The 21,286-nt window shown below is 45.0% G+C and overlaps 1 protein-coding gene across 4 annotated transcripts in view; it reads left to right on the top strand.

Annotated features, from left to right (window-relative positions):
- Positions 1–21,286, top strand: part of LOC147689911 (protein-L-isoaspartate(D-aspartate) O-methyltransferase-like) — a 160,387-nt gene that overhangs the window by 82,521 nt on the left and 56,580 nt on the right. For all 4 annotated transcript variants that reach the window (XM_086937415.1, XM_086937412.1, XM_086937413.1 and 1 more), the window contains 2 exons: positions 4,865–4,969; positions 19,554–19,585. In XM_086937415.1, coding sequence (XP_086793541.1) covers positions 4,865–4,969; positions 19,554–19,585 — 137 coding nt within the window. The remainder of the gene's footprint in view (positions 1–4,864; positions 4,970–19,553; positions 19,586–21,286) is intronic.

Here is a 21,286-nt window from a genome sequence, read left to right on the forward strand (position 1 = left end):
TACTATGATTCATCACTGGACGGCTCCTATGTCACTCATGTTGAACTTCTCCAAAACAACCGTTTGTGAAAATATCGAGGGCAATGGAGGTATTTACAATGTAGAGGCAAAGTGCAACCTTTTTTAATTCCACCTCTCCAATCTCATGAGATGGCTTGTTAGACTTGCTTTAATGTGTGTCAGGTGTTCGGTATTCCGATGAGGGGGTCTCATAGATGGAAATCGTGGAATCTGGATGCTATTGAAGATTATTTTGGGGTAGCCGGTAGGTTCAGGTTTAGGGTGTGTAAATTCACAGAGGGAGTTTAGCAGGTCAGAATATCAGTCAGTGGAACTGCGATGGATTATTTGGAAAACTATTTAAACAGTTTATATAGAGAGCTTGTTTATTAAAGGGCAACCACCACCCAGCCTTGCGATGAAAGGGAGAGGTGGGAATGTGTCTTGATATGGCAAATAAGGCTCTGGTCATGATGTTAAGCACCTTGTCCAGTGGAGAACTTCAGTTCAGAAGAAGGCATGTCAGCAGCCTGTTGCAGTAATCTACTTTGCTACATACTAGAGCATTACTTGATATTGAGCTCCCATGGAGGTGGTTGTAATGTGCACTGAAAGATACCCCTATATTTATAGCAGACTGGAGAAGGTCAGCTGATCAAGAGGGAAATGGAGAGAGTTTGGCAAGGGTATTAAAAAAGACGAGGAGGAAAAGTGGAGGATCTGTTTTTGAAGGGTGCTCTACTAAAATATTAAGGATTGTATTTTATATCAACTTGCACTTACAACTCTGCTGTACCAAATGTCACAATATTCTACATGTATATAAATGCAGATTTAATCTAGGCTATACTGTGTATGCTTACCTACATGATAAATTGGTAGTCGTTATAAGAGCAGGTCGACTATATTCACCTCGATATTTTGACATGCAACCGTTTTGGAGGAGCTCAACATGAGTGACCTGGAGTCAATCCAGTTATGACTTGCAGTAAGCAAAAGAAAGAGTAATGGCTTGCCTCACACATTCATGTTTGTACTCAAGCAGTGGGTATTAGTAACACGACCCACTGTACATAATCAGCCATTCTCTTTAGCACCTCAACATTTCTAATGCTCCTTGTAAAGCAACATGCCTTTGGGGACAGTCGCTGTTGACTCACTCATTGCTTTTGAGCCTCTTTGCCAAATAATTATCTATGATGTTATTGAATCTTTATTTGTCAGGGACAGTACTAATACTAAACACAAATGAAAGCAGTAAAGTGTTCTTAGTGGTCAAGGGGTGAGGGGTTGGGAGGTGGAGAGGCCAAGCCCATCGCTCTTATCTGGCTAGCTGTAGAAATCCCAATGTTTAATTCAGTCAGAAGCAGCTACCTACATGAGCCTGACCATTTGCCTTCCATCATTATCAACTCAAGTTAGGTGGTTAAACATCTTGCTCCTTCAAGTAGATGTCTTATGTTATACTCAAACCAACTTCTTGGCTGCCCAGAACAACTCCAAGTGCCTACCGTGTCCGGTTTCACAAAGGATAAGCGTTCTAGAAGATCCACCCCAAGTAGATCAGGGAAGTCCTACATACATTTTCCATGACTTCCATATCATAGATTGGTTCACTAGTTAATATTCTGGAGACATGTCTTTCTTTAGAGACCATTAATTTAGGCTTGGCAGATCTTGTTCTTATAGTCCTCTGTTCCCATAATGGAGCAAGAACACATGTATATTATAACAGATAATGATTTCAGGTCACAGTTAGTGGAGGTGGGTGGAATCAATACAATTACTTTACATCTGTGACCTTAGCAGTTTTGTTCCGAATTACCCATCATTTCACTAGGGTGACCATCTCACTCCGGGTCTTCACAAGCACTACATCCAGTCCTGAACCTTTCACTTACAAATTACTGCTTTCAGGTTTGTTAGTCTTAGTAGTGCGATGGCAGCAAAACAAGACTACAAAATCCAGAATGCATTAGGATATCACACAAAAGTCCAGGACTGGAAGAAGTATCCATAAACATCCAGAGGGACTCAATTAAAAGGCAAATTTATATGACCAAGCACTCATGTTGCCATCCAGTTTAGCAGATGATTGAGGAGAAGCCCGGACCTCCCTCCTCTCCAATTGAAAGTTGTTTCTGAACCTCACCAGAACTTGCATCTATTCACCTCGGCCGTGAGGGGCTTTTACAGCATTTGCTCCACTATTTAGATTTGTAGCTGTCTTTACTATTTGCATGCTCAACAGATGCAATGCGCCTTGCAAGACCACCAACAGACTAGCAATGGCGAGGCCTCAGCCTGGATTGATGGAAGTATAGCAAAGAGACTCGCCCTTAACTTGTCACCACATTGGCTGATTTTGCCCTGACCACAATAATAGCACATTTCGTGACAGAGTTCCCACTGAGTTGGGCCGATGCGACTGTGTAGTACCTAGCGATCTGGATTAGCAGTGACATCACGCAAATATGGCAGGAACACTACAGCACAATTTTCCTGTGCCTGGAGGAGCGGGGTCCTTACCTGGTCCAGGCTTCCAATATCTCTTGCTGGGAGAATAACCATGGCAAAGATGGTGGTACTGCCCAAGATCCTTTACCTTTTTGTAAATATTTGTATCCCACTGACGAGGGCATTCTTTGACCGCATCAGATCCCCTCGATTAGTCTGATGTGAGCCGGCAGGCAGCTGTGGCAATCTTGGGAACCATTGACCCTGCCGTTTGAACAGTATGCATCTGCATTATTATAGCACTTAGGACCAGTATGTAGACTACTGGATTTATACCACAATCCCAGCAACACTTTGCAGTGGGGACAGATAATGTTGACTTTTGCCCTCTGAGCACTGTGGTCTGTGCTCCCCAGAAACCCCCAAAAGAAAGATAGACACTGTTAAATGGGCGATATGGCCTTTGGACTGGCTGCGTCGCAGGGCTCGCCTAGACTGTCTCTACTCTGTCAGTCTGAGCCTGGTGCAGAACCCAGCATTGCCCATCACAGCAGACGAGCGACTCCGAATATGGCTAAGGCAAATGAATCTGGAATTGACCAGGGATTTGTACCCTGCTGGTAGCTTTGTTGCTCAGCAAGATCTCAAAACCACCACCGACTGTCCACTGCTTAATGAATTCCTTTAATTTTGATTGTCAGCACATGTAAAGAGATAGACAACACTTCCACAGTAGCCCAAGAGTGTGTTATTTACTGCCCCTGAAAAATAACGATACAACAGGGTGCATTATTTTTCAGGTGCAATAAATAAGACCTATTACCAGTTCATGGGGAATAACATGCGGATTTTGGTGTTTAACCAACCAAAATGCACATAATATGGTAAATACCGTATGGTTTCCCCTGATAAATTTTGGCAGGTTTGACATGCTGAAATGTAATGAAGGTTGACTTATTTAACACATCTGATAAGTGCTAAATACCTTCAAACTCGTAATTCCAACCCATGCATAAACAGGAGTTTACGCATGGGTCAGAATATTACAAGGAACTCGCACTCAGACCCTATGCATTTCTACACACACTATGTCACACAACCACTAGATTATATGAAATGGAGATCCTGGCTGACACACATTGCCTGCAGTTTGTCACACGTAATGCAGTTTTTTTTAATGGCGTGGCAGTGTGATAGTTTGGCAAAGTGTTGGACCTCAGTTCTGATTGCATAAATGATGTGATCTGTGGTACAGTACCAAACGCACCCCTGACAACCCTAAAGGGCTTTGTCAAAGAAATCCGAGCTAGTACTTGCAAGCTTACAGTTATGATGCTGCTTCTGATGCACAAGAAAGGGGTATGACCAAATAATTCCGTAGGATGTTGGGCTTAAACTTAAAGGAAAACAGAAAACCAAATACTGTGGGGATAAACTAAAAACTGTGGTACTTTCTTCTACAATGAAATAGTCATTTATCATTTGATACCTGAGTATAACAGAATTACCAACTGGTCCACATGATTTATGCGAAGTGCCAAACAAAAAGATAATCTAAAATGTTCCTTAATGCCACTGGACAGTATATACACATTAATTAACATATAGCCCAGACATATGACATAGATACATCTCGCAAATTGTTTTGTTCCTTGTCCCTCGCTGTTGATTTAATACTTGTAGAGGTTTGTCTTGTTATTTAGTTTATAACCCACCAGGAGGAAGTCAAAATCGCTGGGGGACAAACAAAAAGCCCGACGCTTATTACTTGCTACTACAGTTCAAAATTAATGAGTCAATGTTATAAATGAAAGCTCCTCCAATTACAATTGTCAGTACGTTTCGGCCATGGGAGTTCTAAAGTGCTTGGGCAGCGATGGAATGCACTGTCTGGACCCTATTCTATAGCCTCAAGTCACGCCATATGGTAGTCCGGTGCCAGAGTGTAGCGGGATTAGCACCAAGCAACCGCTGAGACCACACATTGAATGGAACATGCTGAAGCCCTCACTCCGCAATTGTGGAGAAAATCTGGCTCCTGGGAGAATTTAAAAGGCGAGGAATCTGCAGTTAGTCCCTGTGATAGAGCGGTCCTGAAAGTAAGGAACTTGATCGTATGCAATATATTGAAATTCTTGTTACTATATAAATAGTTAATTCATTTGCATGAATGTTGTTTATTTTATCAAGAAGGGCTATTGCTGGAGTAGTAATGAATGCCCCAAGTGCTGAGATTGAGAAACCATTTGATTTAACTGTTAATGATAATTATCAGCACTTTGCTGTCCTTGGGGAAAATATGCAAATTATGAGGTTGCCTTAAAGCTACAATAACACATGACTGTTATTGAACTGATTATGGAATTGTTTGGGATGACCTAATTGTGTGTCTTTACATATTCCCTAGAAAATGGAATAATTACTTCTCAGCGTGTCTACGAAGTACTTTTGGCAACAGACAGAGGTCATTACATAAAAAATTTCCCATACATGGACTCCCCACAGACCATTGGTAAGAATCGGCTGATTGGTTGAGAAGAAGGATGGACATATGTATTCTGTTCCATTTCTAAATGTATCTTTTACAGGGCGAGTTGACACTTGCAGCATGCGATGCTGACCCTAAAGTCTGGGGCACAACTAGGGTTACAAATCTTGTTCTCATTTGGTTTTACTTTATTGTGTTGTGCAGTCATTCTGCTTTTTAAAAGAGCTCTTTACGTGCATCCAACACTGGATAGTTGATGATTTACTCACAAAAATAAATTACACAGCAAAGATACAACATCATAGCACACTCATTATCATGAAGTAGATAATCTGCTGTTACGTAGAATCCAGTGTTAGAACACCCTAAGTGGAATGGCTGGAAAACATACTCTATAGGCATGTATGAGGCCCTAGAAATAGCAGAGCAGCATGGAGTGAAACAGAGACTTAGTTGGCCAATAGATGGTTAAAATGAACTGAGGGATTTCCGGAAGCATGTCCCACTATACAAAATATTTATAAACTCATGCTTCTTCTATCCTGTCCCGTAGACCACTTGTTAGTATCAATTGTTTATATACGTCATTCAGTTCAAGTAGGAGAAAGATAAGCAAGAATCTAGCCCTGTGGTTCAGGTTGTACTTCAGATGGCCAGACCTCAGAACTCTATTTGAAAACAAATGGATATCTCCACATACATGTTCCCGGTATGTTATTGACCTTGGAATAATAACCCAGGAAGTCAAACGTATTGTATATTGTGGCTTTTTGTTGATTAATTGTGTGTTTTCTCCTGTTCATATGACTTTCACATTTTGTCCACTTACAGCTATCACCTGAGGTTGAGGGCTCACTTAGGAAGTGACAGATCATATGCAAATTTTGCAAAGAATGGGTGTGGTAAGAATGGAATGTTGTTGACTGGTTACATTGCTCTTAAATGTTGAAAAAGCACTATATCTAACTGCATTGATTGAAAGTATTGGGACAGTAGATGGCTAAAAGAGGATGTTAAATTCCAGCCCATAAGCACAAACTGGATCAAATTGCAGTGATGAGGCGACTTATATAGGAATATCTAAAGAGCAAGAAGAATAGCTAAACTGTGGTAGAATACATAGCTCTACAGAAATCTTCCACCAAGCCCTCGATAACCGTAGATCACCAACTTGATGCTCAAATCACTGTGGTTTAACAAAAGTGTTGTAAATCTCAAACACAGGAGTTTACCAAGTGGTATTAGCAATGAGTTCCATGTGACTAAATGACATAAAATTGGAGTAATGCAAATTGCTATTGAGTTTCATGATAAAGTGGTATGGCCACTGGCCATTTTTGAATTTTATAATTTAAACAACTTTTAATGGGTTTTATGCTGCAAGTAGTATATTGTTACATAACGATTACATAGGCCTTAGTTATCTTCCTCCCTAAACCATATGTTCTAGTGGGGAGGAAGTCATTAAGAGGATGAATCAAAAAACACCCTCTTGTGTTAACACGTGGTACTCACTCGCCTGTTTTTCTCCCATACATAGCTCTTCGGCACTGCCAAATCTTTGTGGTAATACTGTATGCCGATTTTAAGAGATGATTTGGTGAACACAATTACAATAAATGTGCATATCCTGCATGCTGCACTTTCAATTCTGGATAAAAGATGCATTGTAATGGGCTTCTTATATCAGTGAGGATAGGAACGTGTTGGGTAGAATTCTATATTGAATTCCAGGCATACTCCAGTAATCTTAAATCTCTTACTATTCAAACGTATTTGTATAATTATACATACTGTGCATATACATAGCCATACTACAACTATAGCTTCAATTAGTCCATGAGCCAGGAGCCCAAATTTAGGCCTTTGGTACCACTCGGGAGATGGGTTCCCACCAGGGGTAGGCGGAATTTGCTTAGTCGCGCTACGCAATGCTCCGCAAAATGGTATAAAATGTCCATTAGCACACAAAAGTTCAGCGAACATGTGGAATTGCTTGTTCTGCCCGTTCACAATGCTTTTTTCCTGTTCGCGAATGCTGTTTGCGGGCTCGAGTAGAAATATCTTGCGAACACTCATTTTGAAAGCACGAACAAGCAAAAAATTCTGAAAAGCCACGGATCGCAGAATTTTTGCCAATTCTGCATTCTTCGCTTCATGCGAAATTACCCAAATTCCGCAAGCGGAACGGAATTTACAGCCCAAGCCTAGTTCTAACGTGATTTTTTTGCAAGGTATGGATGCCTAGAGATGGAAAAATATGTGATAGCAAGTCCTTACTCTTTGCCTTTTGTCTTATATTATTGGATTAGCAACCATAACCGAAAAAAAATGTTTTTCATATTTTTGATAAAAAGCATACAAATTCATCATAATATGTGGAAAAATAAACCTAATTCCATCCGATTGGTCAAATTCAATATGATTTGAAAATAATTATGATTATTAAATGTAATAATAACAATATAGTCCTTAAAATAATAACAATAAAACCTCATTGTATTCCTCATATATTGATTATATGCATAATTTTCCCTTACAATTTCAAATAATAATAGTTGTTACATCTTATATAGGAAATGTATGTCACGAATGAACATAAACACAATTTTATCATTCACATTCATCGTCATCTCCTTCCGAATAGGTGTCATCATTCTCTGCGTCAGTTTGATTTTCACAGGTGGGAAGTCTGCACATGTCAGTGCACTTGAGGTCATTTAGACACCAGACTCATGTTGACTGTTCCTAATAGAGTTGCAAGCTAGTAGATGTAACACAGCGTAAAGTGCTTGCTGCCCCTCCATCCAGTCCACTACCAGTTGCTCTGATCCCTCGTGGTTTTCCAACTTCCACCCTCTCCCAATTGCACTCTGTGTCTGTGGATCATTCAGAAGACATCTCTTGCTTATAGCAGCTTGATGATTCACATGTTCAGCATGTTTTTTCAGACAGTCCCTGCTAGGTGGATGTTGATAACTGTCTATCTCACCCTTTTCCGAGCAGAATAGGTGATAACTCAAGTAATTCACGTGATGAACCGAAGATTTTGTTGCATAGATCAAGAATGAGCATTGCTGCAATTTGTCCATTAGTTCTTCAGAGAGATCCCATTAGTCTCCGTGCTGTGAAAATGTTTCCTGTGTATGTCTATTGGCAGACAGGATTTTGAATGCACTCACTTTTCCTTTTCCTGCCAATTTTGCTTACTGTGTCACATCTGTTAAACTTATGGAGAAACATCATAGCTGGACAAACATTTTGGCCAAGAGTTGAAGCTAATTTCCCAATGTCAATGACTCACATGCGTATTTTAGTACGACATTTCAGAAACAATTTAGCCATGATTTTGTGTCATCTGAGCTGGTCATTACTGCCTCATAACCTTCATTAGCAGCATGTGCAGCATGCAGCAACAATCTGTGTGTACTATTGAGATCGGACACTTCGTGGCTCCTTCCAGATATGATTTTGTCGCATTTATCTTCACAGCACAGTTCTCAAACAGTGTTTTATTCTCAAATTTTACTAACTACTCTGGTTAGCTCTATTTGTTAACAAGAAAGGCGATGAAAGTTATTTTATTTCTTATGTGGCTTAGGAATTTCCTCCACTGTCTGACAATCTGGGAAGGTGAGATGCTCTGTAACTGGGGCCTAAGTTCTTCCCCTTTAATTGCCCTTTCGCTGTTCTTAATAGACGTCACAACATTGATTCTTTGACTCCCATTTCCTTCCTGCAAAGCCATGGACAGGCATATCCACCTCACACAAGTTTGATTCCTCTCCTTTTACTCTCTGTAAAAGAACCATACCATCAATCAGCGTGGCTGAATTTCCAGATATAATCAGCAGGGGTAATTTTGCTGCAAGTATGTTGCTAAAATACCTTTGTTTGTCTTTCGCAACATACCCTCTGGAGTTGCTAAAGCCTATGGTAAAGGTCCTAAGGCATGAGAGAGTACATCCGCCATTTGAAAGTTCAGATTCTGTGCTGCTGTCAAAGTGATTGGACTAGATAGTTATTTGCCTCCTTTCATGATGATTGTCCTGCCATTGCTGTTCACTGCCTTCTTCTTGGACGTGTTAGTGAAGGTTTTTAGTTTAATTTTCATTGAATCATGAAACTTCTTAATAGGTGGATTATTCTCAAGTCGGTCAAAAAGTTAGTATAGCACTGTTCACCTATTTCATGCGCCTTCATTATATCGGATAATATGTCTTGCGATGCCTTTTTTTGCCGTGGCGAGACTAATGAGCAGCAGCGGTCTGCATTGCTTGCGGGTGGGTGCGGGAACGAGGGGTTGTGGGGGGGTGGGATTTGCGGGGGTGATCGCGGGGGTGTCCCGGGGAAATACAAAAATCAAAGAAATACAATTAAATTTACCTTTCCACTGGGTCCTGCGTCTTCTCTGCTCCTGCTCTACTGCCTCCGACAGGTATGGGAAGCAGGCCGCCAGGCTCCCTTCCCTTAACCTCTTGCGTGCTTCTGTCGGCCAACGGCCGTCGCACGCACTACCTTCGTAGTCCTTCGCACGTCCGTTGGCCGACGTGGCCTCGTCCACTCCGCTAAATCGCGGAGGAATTGCTGCCGCGGTTAAGCTGTTAACCTATTACAACGCTGCAAGCAGTGTTGTGATTGGTCGGGAAGGGGCCCAGCCAGGGGCTAGTGGGATGGGCATGTTCTTCATGCAGGCTGCAATGCTGCCTGCATGGAGAAGGGCAGACTGCGCATGACTGGTTTGAGCGGCCCAAGAGGGTCGACCAAACAGTCTTTGCACACTCAGGAGTGGTCAAACCACTCACCCTCCGCCTCCCTGCTCAAAGAGCAGAGCAGCCTCGTCCACCCGCCTGCCTGCTGCGCAAAGCAAACATAAAATGTTAATAACTAAAAGTTACCATTTTATGTTTTGGCTTTCTCCCTCTGCTAGAAAGCAGTGGGGTGACGCTCATCCGCCCTTGTGGAGGAGCCGCCCCTGCTAAGGAGAGCATGTGGGCCAACAAATGGGTTTATCCAGCTTTGAACCAGACTAACAGCTCTTATAACAGTATCTTTGCCTTTTTCAATCGTGACTTATGTAGGTCTGCATGCGTAAGATCTGATCTGTTGTTACAAACCATTTCCCTTATCTGACTCAAAAAGGCGATTCTGTGTTCAGCCGTCGTATAATATCTTTTCACAGCACCCGCCTTGATGTTGAATCTTGTCGTACCAACTTTAGTCTGTGTGTCTTTGCTGGCTGTTACCTCTTTCGCTTCATCGACCTTAATCCGTCCAATCGAAATAACACCTGACAGTTGAACTGAAAAGCATCCGTTGATGAAGTTGTGGTGTATCTTTGGACGTTTCAGTGCAAGTAATGTAAGTTTGGCATAGTATACAGTAAGGACTCCCTTAATTTGCTTGAGAATGTGGCTCTGTATGCATTAGGAATTCATGGAAATGTCGACATTTTGGAGCTGGTCTTCAAAACTGCAACTCCATGGCGGATTCCTTTTTTCAAGACAGCGGACTGCGGACTTTCTGCTACAGCGACCGAGGAGGAGCTGAGGGCGCTCGCTGCTGCCTGTGTTACCTGCCTGTGCCTGCTCCCGCCGCTGCCCCTCGCCGGACCCGCTTCGCGGGTCCCGCTTCGCGGTCAGGAGCTGTTGTGGGGCTTTCAGGTGTGCTGATTCCTTGACCGGCAGGGCTGCGAGCCAGACGCGGGGGACTCCAAGTTCCAGGAGCCCCCGCGCGCCCGTGGCCACCTGGGCTGCTCTCCCTGCCGGCCCCGCCCCCACCGGGACGACTAAAGAGCCGTCCTTCTCTCCATCTGGCGGATTCCTTTTTTCAAGACAGCGGACTGCGGACTTTCTGCTACAGCGACCGAGGAGGAGCTGAGGGCGCTCGCTGCTGCCTGTGTTACCTGCCTGTGCCTGCTCCCGCCGCTGCCCCTCGCCGGACCCGCTTCGCGGGTCCCGCTTCGCGGTCAGGAGCTGTTGTGGGGCTTTCAGGTGTGCTGATTCCTTGACCGGCAGGGCTGCGAGCCAGACGCGGGGGACTCCAAGTTCCAGGAGCCCCCGCGCGCCCGTGGCCACCTGGGCTGCTCTCCCTGCCGGCCCCGCCCCCACCGGGACGACTAAAGAGCCGTCCTTCTCTCCATCTGGCGGATTCCTTTTTTCAAGACAGCGGACTGCGGACTTTCTGTTACAGCGACCGAGGAGGAGCTGAGGGCGCTCGCTGCTGCCTGTGTTACCTGCCTGTGCCTGCTCCCGCCGCTGCCCCTCGCCGGACCCGCTTCGCGGTCAGGAGCTGTTGTGGGGCTTTCAGGTGTGCTGATTCCTTGACCGGCAGGGCTGCGAGCCAGACGCGGGGGACTCCAAGTTCCAGGAGCCCCCGCGCGCCCGTGGCCACCTGGGCTGCTCTCCCTGCCGGCCCCGCCCCCACCGGGACGACTAAAGAGCCGTCCTTCTCTCCATCTGGCGGATTCCTTTTTTCAAGACAGCGGACTGCGGACTTTCTGCTACAGCGACCGAGGAGGAGCTGAGGGCGCTCGCTGCTGCCTGTGTTACCTGCCTGTGCCTGCTCCCGCCGCTGCCCCTCGCCGGACCCGCTTCGCGGGTCCCGCTTCGCGGTCAGGAGCTGTTGTGGGGCTTTCAGGTGTGCTGATTCCTTGACCGGCAGGGCTGCGAGCCAGACGCGGGGGACTCCAAGTTCCAGGAGCCCCCGCGCGCCCGTGGCCACCTGGGCTGCTCTCCCTGCCGGCCCCGCCCCCAGAGTGCAACCAACCATCTACAAAGGAGTAGTGTCATCCCCGCTGCGCGGGAGCGCGCGGGAGGGCGCCGGGAGAAGCCCGGGACAAGGGCGGGACCGTCTGTGGCCGTCCGGGGCCGAAGGAGGCTGGGCTGGGCCCACTCCCTAACATCCCACATTCTACGCTATGGCATAGCCAAGGTACTGTTATTGACTAAAAGACACAATTTTAAGAATTTTGATATTCTGTGCCACTGAACACTGTTGCTTAATCCCCAATTTATAGCATTCCTCCATTCTCTTCCTTGTTGCCAGACGGGGGTCAGTGGGGCTTTCATGAGCACCCATTGAATCGCCCAGGTATAAGGTTGAGTAGGGGGGGTTAATGAGGTTGGGTTGGGTCCAGAATCCTTGAATTTTTGTTTAATATTCTTGCGAATACGTATCCAGAGGCTTAAATATCTGCCCCTAAAAAATGGCCCTTAGATCTGGAAAGCAGCGTCTAGTGCACATCCAAACTTCGAAGGGGGTTGTTTCAGGCCCCCTAGATGCCTTCATTACCAGAGCAACCGGTATACTGGAAAAAGAAATTGAACTGGTTGAGCATAGATTGTCCCTGGACTTAGTTACTGGGAAACGTTCCTCAATAGGTGATTTGGCTCGTGTCAAAAGCCCTTTAACTAACGCAGCATTTAATTGTATTTCAACATCAGATACCGACATAATTGTCCATGAAGAAGGGATCGAAGCCACTACATCTAGGCTACATGAAAACATGGACGTGGTCTCCAATAGTATTGTGACTAGCATAGAAGAGAATAGCCAATCTATTGTGCTTGAAACCTCTCAAATAAATGCCACTACATTACCTTGTACCCCTGTCCCACTAATAGAAATCACCAAACAGGCACCACGGAAAAGAAAACATGTATCCAGCCCCGAGGGTGGAAAAACACAGAAACAACCTAAAATAGATTCCGAGAATAGTCCCTCCCACTCTCAGTCCATCCAAATACCCCAGATAGTGTATTGTCCATCATTGGCCCACTCAGGATCCTCTAACCCTTGCCCAACCTGCTTCAGTAGCGATGACATCCGGCTGGCAAAAATGGAAACAATAGTTAAAAACTTACTGCTTCCGGTGGTAGAAAATATAAGGATAATGTCCGCCAAAATAGATGTCCTAGAAGCGGCAATTAATATTAATATGGACCTCCTACAAAATATATCTGGCACTAAGCCAAGGGGCCCAATTCCAAAAGGGGGTTCTACCCAAAGTACCGGAACAACCATAACAATTCCCGCAGTGACAACATCATCTACCAACACTAACAAGAAACCATTAACAGGGGCAAAAACAACATCTACAAGTAGAGCCACCATTAAAGACACACCGAAGGCTAAACCTGCATCGGTAGTCAACAACGCTCATGGGGTAAAACATCAAGCCAATGCTGCACCAAAGCAACCAAAAAACACCCCAGCACGTGCCCCTGCATCAAATAGGGATAATAAAACACCATACTCAGATAGGAACAAGAGGTTAGATAATAGAAACTCATGGAAATCTCAGAGGGTCAACCTACCACCAGAAGCGGCTCAATATACTATCGTGCTAACAGGTGTGGCTCCACTTAAAGAGGGCATTAGAGAATCCCAGGTGGACTTGCGGAACAAGGTTACATTCTGGTTGAATAAACATCGCCCACTCCCCCCGTCGTCCCCCACCGAAATCTTATATGTAAGGAGAGTAGATTGGGTTGGAAAGGGCGAAAAAGATCTAGAAGGGGACTGCATTCTAATTTCTTTTAGAGACCCGTGGGTAGTGGATAGAATCCAACGGAAAGCTAGATTTGCCCGTTTGGGAGATGTCCAGACCTTACATCTTGGCTACTTTTATCCCCATACACATCAAACTAGCCATACGGGATATAATCCATGGAAAGTCAAAGGGGGAAGACCCCGAGAGCCTGTAATACAACACCCCCCATATTATCCCCCCCTCTACAACCACTTTGAGGCACTGTCTGACCTAGAATGGGTTGACTGACTATGTGCACCAAACAAGTCACCCAATCTAGCACTAGTGGAAGATGAAAGAGCCCATACCTCATTCACCCCCACCCCAGAATCGGTAGAAGAGCGACAGCCCACGCCCTATAGTAGCAGGCCAGTAAAGGGATCTTTGGGGGTTAAAGGCACCTCCCCTAATGCAGAAGAATTAGGACTAACAAACACCCATCCACCGAGTCCCCAATCCCCTTTCTCTGTTAGCAACAACTACGCAGAGATAGATTTGTTACATTCACACTTGGTGTCCTGGAACGTTGCTGGAGCCAAGTCACGCCTGGTATCTGACGATTGGTCGGGGTTTATAGGTAAATATGAGGTGGTGTTACTGCAGGAAACGTGGGCTACAGCTCCGTTTTACATGGCTGGCTATATTAATTTTTTTAAACCAGCAGTAAAAGGAGTAAAGGGGCGGGCGTCTGGGGGCTTAACCACATGGGTCAAACAGGCCTGGGGTTTTTCAGCTTCTGAACTGTATGTGGATAACCCTGACATACTGGCTGTAAGGTTGAGCAAAGCAGGGGGGCAGGATTTGCTCATTATTAATATATATTCCAGAGGTCTCCCTGGTGGCAGATGCCCCAAATTGATCGGCGAATTAGATACATTGTTAACGGGCTGGGATAAGGCCTCCCTCATCATGTTAGCAGGTGACATCAACTGCACGATTGAGCCTCTGTACCAGCCAGAGGATAATTGGGGGTTCGAAGAAGATTTCACGTGGAAAATTCCTGAACTTTCCAACAAAACCATAGTCAAAGCAACGGAGGCCGCCCTGAACTGGACATCCTTCTGCCTCACATGGGGTTTAAGGGCTGTGAACGGTCGTACAAAATCAGATTTTGGAGCAAACCCTACCTTTGACAATGGTGTGAGGAAGAGTCGTATCGATTACATCTTTATAAAAATGGAACATTGGAATGTAATCGATGACATGGAAATTATAATACGACCTGAGAGTGACCATAACCCCTTGTCCTTGAAATTCTTAACGTGTGATCAGACAAGATTAAGGGAACCTGATCCTAGGGGGCAAGGGGTGATAACTGTATCAAATGACCGGAGGAGAGTGAAGTGGTCACTAATTTCAAACGATGTAACGATTCAGTCCAACATTGAAAATGTAGTGACATGTGCTCTAATTAACATGAAGTCTGTTGCTGTTGAAAAGGGCCAGGATGATTTACATAAATTGATGGGTTTTCATGATAATTGTTTTTCCGAACTTAGATTTATTCTATCGAAGCCATGTAATCATAATACTGGGCATCTGAACCCCCCAAGAAGTAAATGGTACAATAGAGAATGTAGAGAGGCACATAGCCATCTCATAGAAAAAGTTAAATCTAGAGACATCTGTGCTGTTAAAGAGGCTAGGAAAAGGTACAAAAAAGTACAATGGGTGGCAAAAAAGGAATGGGAAGACGAATTTTGGGCAGATCTTCTGGAAGCCAGTAAATCGAACGACCATGTCAAATTCTGGGACATCGTCAAATGTGGTAAAGATGGTGAGTTTCGCACTCCGTCCAACCATGTTTGTCCGGAAGACTGGATCAAACATTACTCTACCCAATTCTGTCCAGTGGCCCATGATTCCCCGTCCAGAATGACTACGCTGCCGGTAACAACCCCTGGCAATTTGACCCTGTCCTTCACCGAAGCTGAAACAGAATATGCATTGGGGCTAACAAAGAGGGGGAAGGCACCTTTGTTGGACCAAATCCCGGCAGACCTCTTTAAAGCGAATACAGGTCTGTGGGTACCTTACTTAACATACATAGCTAACATCATTGCGAGAGGTGCCCACATTCCCAAGACCTGGAAAGGGGCGGAGATTCTCCCCATACACAAAAAGGGCGATAGAACAAACCCAGGGAACTATCGCCCGATTAGCCTAATTGATTGTTTTCAAAAGGTTTTTGCCCGTATGATTTTGGTGAGGGTTCATGGGTGGATGGATATAGAAGGAATATTATCCCCTTTACAGGCAGGTTTTAGACCCGGTACAAGTACTATAGACCAGGTCCTGAGGTTTTGCATGATTTTTTGGAAATTTGTCATACTTGGCGGCGGTACCATCTTTGCTGCATTTATAGATCTAAAATCAGCATTTGATTTGGTGCCGAGAGGAAAATTGTGGCAGGTTTTAAGGGACCTAGGAATGCCGGGGGAACTAGTGGACATCATTATCAGACTACATGAAGACAATTTCGCTAGGGTCAGATGGGGGGCACAAGGCCAATTTACGGACTCTTTTCCAGTCTCTCGAGGAGTCCGCCAGGGGTGCGTTCTCGCACCCACCCTATTCCTACTATTCATAGACCAGGTAGTGAAATTTTTTGGGTCAATTAACACCGATGCTCCGTCTCTGGCGGGGACAAAATTCCCACTGTTGATCTTTGCGGACGACACCCTCCTCTTATCTAAAACGATGGGGGGTCTGCAGAGGGCATTAAATCACTTTGAGGAATACTGTAATCGTAATGACCTTCAGATAAATGTGGGGAAAACAAAATTTATGGTTTTCTCCAGGAAAAAACCAATACGTAGTAGTGTACAACTTAATGGGGTTAACCTAGAACAAGTTGACACGATGACGTATCTGGGGGTCACTCTGGATTGCCGATTGTCCTGGAAACCACAAATTGAGACCCAGCATTTAAAACTGTCCCAACTCACTGGTTGCCTTTTGCGGGAGCAAAAGAAATCGATTACCAAAAGGGTTGCCCCGGCTTTACAAATTTACGATGTTAAAATCAACGCTGCGACATTGTACGGGGCAGAGTTATGGGGTTTTATGGATCTTTCAAGTTTGTACAAAATCCAGTGCAGGTTCCTTCGTAGTTTGGTGGGACTCCCCCAATCAACACCACTGATCCCTCTTTGTCACGACATGGGGTGCCGTCCAATAACGGATATGGCACGTTACAGAGTAGTGTCTACCTGGAGGCGTCTGTGGACCACGGAGGAGTTGTCACTCTTTGCAAAGGAGGTATCTGAGGTGAAGGCTATTGGGGGCTCAGAGAGAATCCCATGGCTGCAGATGGTGAAAAAGACCCTGGTTGACATGGGCCTTAGCCACCTGTGGTCCTCGCCAGGTATTAGCAACTTTCCCTCAAAAAAGGATTTTAAGAGTTTATTTTGGGCTTCTACCCGCCTTTCTCTGGTCCAGGCATCCGGTTCTGAAGATCTGACAGGGCGTTTTTTAAGATTTAAATTGGATCCGGTTCGGGAGCTATATTGGGATCTTATCTCAAAGCCCCTAGACAAAAAATTGTATCACCAATTTCGGGTGGGCACTTTACCCCTCAATTCCTTCACAGCAACATGGAACAACAAAACTAGTAATCTATGTAGCCATTGCCCTGGGTGCAAGGAAACAGAGGGACATTTTTTGTTTGTTTGCCCGCGATATAGCGAACCCCGTTCAAAGTGGCTAAAACCCATTTTTAAACGTATGAACTGTAATAAATCTTCAGATGCAATATGGGTTTTAAAAACAAACATAACTGATTTTATTGTGATATGCTTGGCTAAATACCTAGGTTGGGCTTGGGTAATCAGAACAAGAAGGAATCCTACCGTTATTTGACAGAGTGTAAGCTGTATAGTGCCCACCACTAATACTTGTTAAATCTATTTTAGAGCTCTTTTGATATTATATTTGGAATATTTAATGTCTTGATTTTGTCGTTGATGGTTTAATAACTTTTTAACCTTGGATTCAAGCTTGATGTATAGTGTTGATTTTATATATATAGGCATAACTACCCTTTTTTCTTTATATATAATGATTTTGTTTTGTAACATGAATTGATGTTGATATTGTTGTAAAAGTTTTGCTAAGTTGTCTTTTATGATTTCATTTATCGAAATAAAGACATTAAAACCTGAACCTGCAACTCCATGTCTAAAACATTTGTGTTCCAACCTAAAATAGACATTTTTGAGAAGACCACATTAAAACCACATAGTGATCTATTAACATCCGTACCTCTTCATGGTTTACAAGATAGTTTAGGGAATCACTGTGCTGAAACATTAGAAGGGGTTTCCTCTTTATAAAACTAGGACATATTAACCCCTTGGGCGCGGCCGCGATTCTGCGCCTGTGCGGCTGTTTTAATGAGTGGGCGGGTTCATGACGGCCCCCAGCCGTCATCAGCACACACCCACCGTGATGCATGACGGACGGGGGCCGTCATCAGCATGGAAGCGGTTAAGATATAATAATGAAAGAAGATCTAGCGAGCAAAAAGTATTAAAAATAGACCTTTCAGTTGTTAGTTCAGAGGACATGAAAACCTCAGACGTATTAATTTGTCTAAGTAAGTTAATGCTTAATGTATCTATTTGAAACACACCTTACAAAGTATGATATTCAAGCAAGATTTAAAGGTTTATCTGGCAGAGGGCATTTGTTTACTGCACTCTCAAAGAGCCAACAGTCTCATGGCATTGAACACATTGCCCAAAAAATAAAAAGTTTATTTCCAGGGGCATCTTCCTTTTGATGCACTACATCACGGGGGATCTGAACAAACAGCAAACAGCCTGAGATTTGAATTCCCCCAGTGAATATGAGCAGAACCAAGTGTTCCTCAATATTCTGTTTAGCCTGAGGCCACCCTAGACAGGAGAGGAAGTTCAACACCTTCCACTCTTTCATGGGCAGATTTCTAGTATCCCCAACAGAAACGTTTATGCTTGACAGGTCAGAAACGAATCTCTATGAACAATCACAAATGTCCATTCAGAGTTTCTGATCACAAAGGAAACACTTGTTTCATGTACCACATGAACAAATGCTCAGTCAGAGAGCAAGCGCATCGGAGAAAAGCAGAGATCTAGATTCAGTTCCCCAGAAAGGTCCAGAAAAATGATTGCCCGTAACAAAGCTAGGCCATCACGACTGCAACTATGGAAAATAGTTCTGTGTGCTTGCTCCTGAGTCCTCCTGACTGTTATTGCATTGGTTGACCTAGAGCCAGAGAATTGTAAGCGGCTGTTAACTGGTGAGGGTTGCATTGGCATTGAATTAGTCACCTTACCTTTCATCATGTCCTTTGCTTTGTGCTTTTGAAGTTAGTCCCCTATTGCCAGCAGATCTGTGGTTGGTTGTTTATAATAGTAATCTTAGAAATGTCTTTGCTAGGAAGAATGTATTTTTGCCTGCCCTGTTTAAGACCTCTCTGCCCCCTTAACTGATATCTGAAGGTTGTCTGTTATTTCCATTGATGTCTTCATGGGGAGAGGAGTGTAGCCCTGCAACTTTTTGCAGTCCTTTGGCAATCTGATGAAGTGTGTCTTGTTTGTCCATACCATTAGATCTGTGTGTAGCCTGTGGTGTACGTTAACGACATCTGGAGTTCCTGATGGCTCTGCATATAGCCTGATTTTTAGGAGGTGGTGGTTTTATTGTGTTTTCACATTTGGAATGCATACAAAGCCCCTTCTTCCTCTAAGCAGCCATATAAGGCCCAGCTGACGTACTGCCAGTGCCACACTGTGCCTAGAATCGAATGACTCCCTTGAGTGAGCAGGACAAAGACCTCAACCAAAACATATTAGCATATCACTTCATGTTATAAGGGAATACTATACATTCCATATTTGGAAAATAATGTATAACTGTCAAGGCATATGGTGACAATCATTTGATAATACTGATAGAGCACAAGAGCACCTCTCAATGCAGATGTAAAGCTTGGCAACAACACAACATCCTATGTTGTGACTTTTGCAGCTGAACATATCATGGTGTTGGATAGTATACTAACTTTGTTGTTTTAATATTTCACTCTAGGATACAAAGCTACCATCAGTGCTCCTCACATGGTAAGAGCTAATTAGAATGGTTTAAATTATTTGTCATGTTGACCTGTGATTGAATAGTGATCTTTTGTAATAAATTATTTTGTTGAACAAAATAGCATTTGCTTAAAACACCACAATTTTAACATCGACTTTTTCAGAATGTTGTGTCATTTTTTGCGCATTGTAGGCATGTCACTTATTTTCTTCATTCGTTGTTTCTGGTACTTCCTATTTCCAACTCAATCAATCAATCAATCAATCAATCATGACACTTGTATAGCGCGCTACTCATTCGGAAGGGTCTCAAGACACTGTGGGGGGTGGGATGGGGGGGGGGTACGTTACTGCTCGAAGAGCCAGGTCTTGAGTTGCTTCCCGAAGGAGAGATGGTCCTGGGTTAGCTGGAGGTGGATGGGGATGGAGTTCCATGTCTTGGCTGCCAGGTAGAAGAAGGTTCTTCCTCCGGCGGTGGCTCTGCGGATGCGTGGAACGGCGGCGAGGGTGAGGCTGGTCGACCGTAGCTGGCGGGTGGGCGTGTAGAAGGTCAGGCGGTTGTTGAGGTACTTGGGGCCCAGGTCATGGAGAGCCTTGTGTGCGTGGGTGAGGAGTCTGAACGTGATCCTCTTGCTGACGGGGAGCCAGTGCAGGTGTCTCAGGTGGTCGGAGATGTGGCTGTGTCGGGGGATATCCAGGACGAGTCGTGCGGAGGCGTTTTGGATGCGTTGGAGTCTTTTCTGAAGTTTGGCTGTGGTTCCGGCGTAGAGGTTGTTTCCGTAGTCCAGTCAGCTGCTGACGAGCGCCTGGGTGACCGTCTTCCTGGTTTCGGTGGGGATCCATCGGAAGATCTTTCGGAGCATGCGCAGGGTGTTGAAGCACGATGATGAGACGGCATTGACTTGTCTGGTCGACGAGAGGGAGGAATCCAGGATGAAGCCCAGGTTACGTGCGTGGTCCGTTGGCTTGGGAGTGGTGCCCAGGGCAGGGGGCCACCAGGAGTCGTCCCAGGCGGAGGGAGATGATCCTAGGATGAGGACTTCCATCTTGTCTGAGTTCAGTTTCAGGCGGCTGTTCTTCATCAACTCGGCGACGTCTTTCATCCCTTCATGTAGGCTGGCTCTGGCGGTGGCTGGGTCGTTGGTGATGGAGAGGATCTGCTGTGTGTCGTCGGCGTAGGAGACGATGTTGAGGTTGTGTTTGCGTGCGATGGCTGCAAGGGGGCTCATGTAGACGTTGAAGAGGGTGGGGCTGAGTTATAATCCCTGTGGTACGCCGCAGATGACTTCGGTGGCCTTGGATCTGACCGGGGGGAGGCGGACTCTCTGGGTTCTTCCGGCGAGGAACGAGATGATCCACTCCAGTGCCTTCTCTTGGATTCCGATGTTGCTGAGGCGTTGCACTAGGGTGCGGTGGCAGACAGTGTCGAACGCTGCGGAGAGGTCCAGGAGGATGAGGGACGCTGTTTCCCCGTTGTCGAGCAGGGATCTGATGTCGTCAGTGCTTGCGATGAGGGCTGTCTCGGTGCTGTGGTTGGCGCGGAAGCCGGATTGCGAGTGGTCGAGGGATCCGATCGTCTCAAGGAAGGCGGCAAGCTGTCTGTTGACGGTCTTCTCAATTACTTTGGCAGGAAAAGGGAGGAGCGAGATGGGGCGGAAGTTCTTGAGGTCGGTGGGGTCCGCTGTTGGTTTCTTCAGGAGGGCGCTGAGCTCGGCGTGCTTCCAGATT

Source organism: Lissotriton vulgaris, chromosome 9, assembly GCF_964263255.1.
Source record: "Lissotriton vulgaris chromosome 9, aLisVul1.2, whole genome shotgun sequence".
Taxonomy (NCBI): Eukaryota; Metazoa; Chordata; class Amphibia; order Caudata; family Salamandridae; genus Lissotriton; species Lissotriton vulgaris.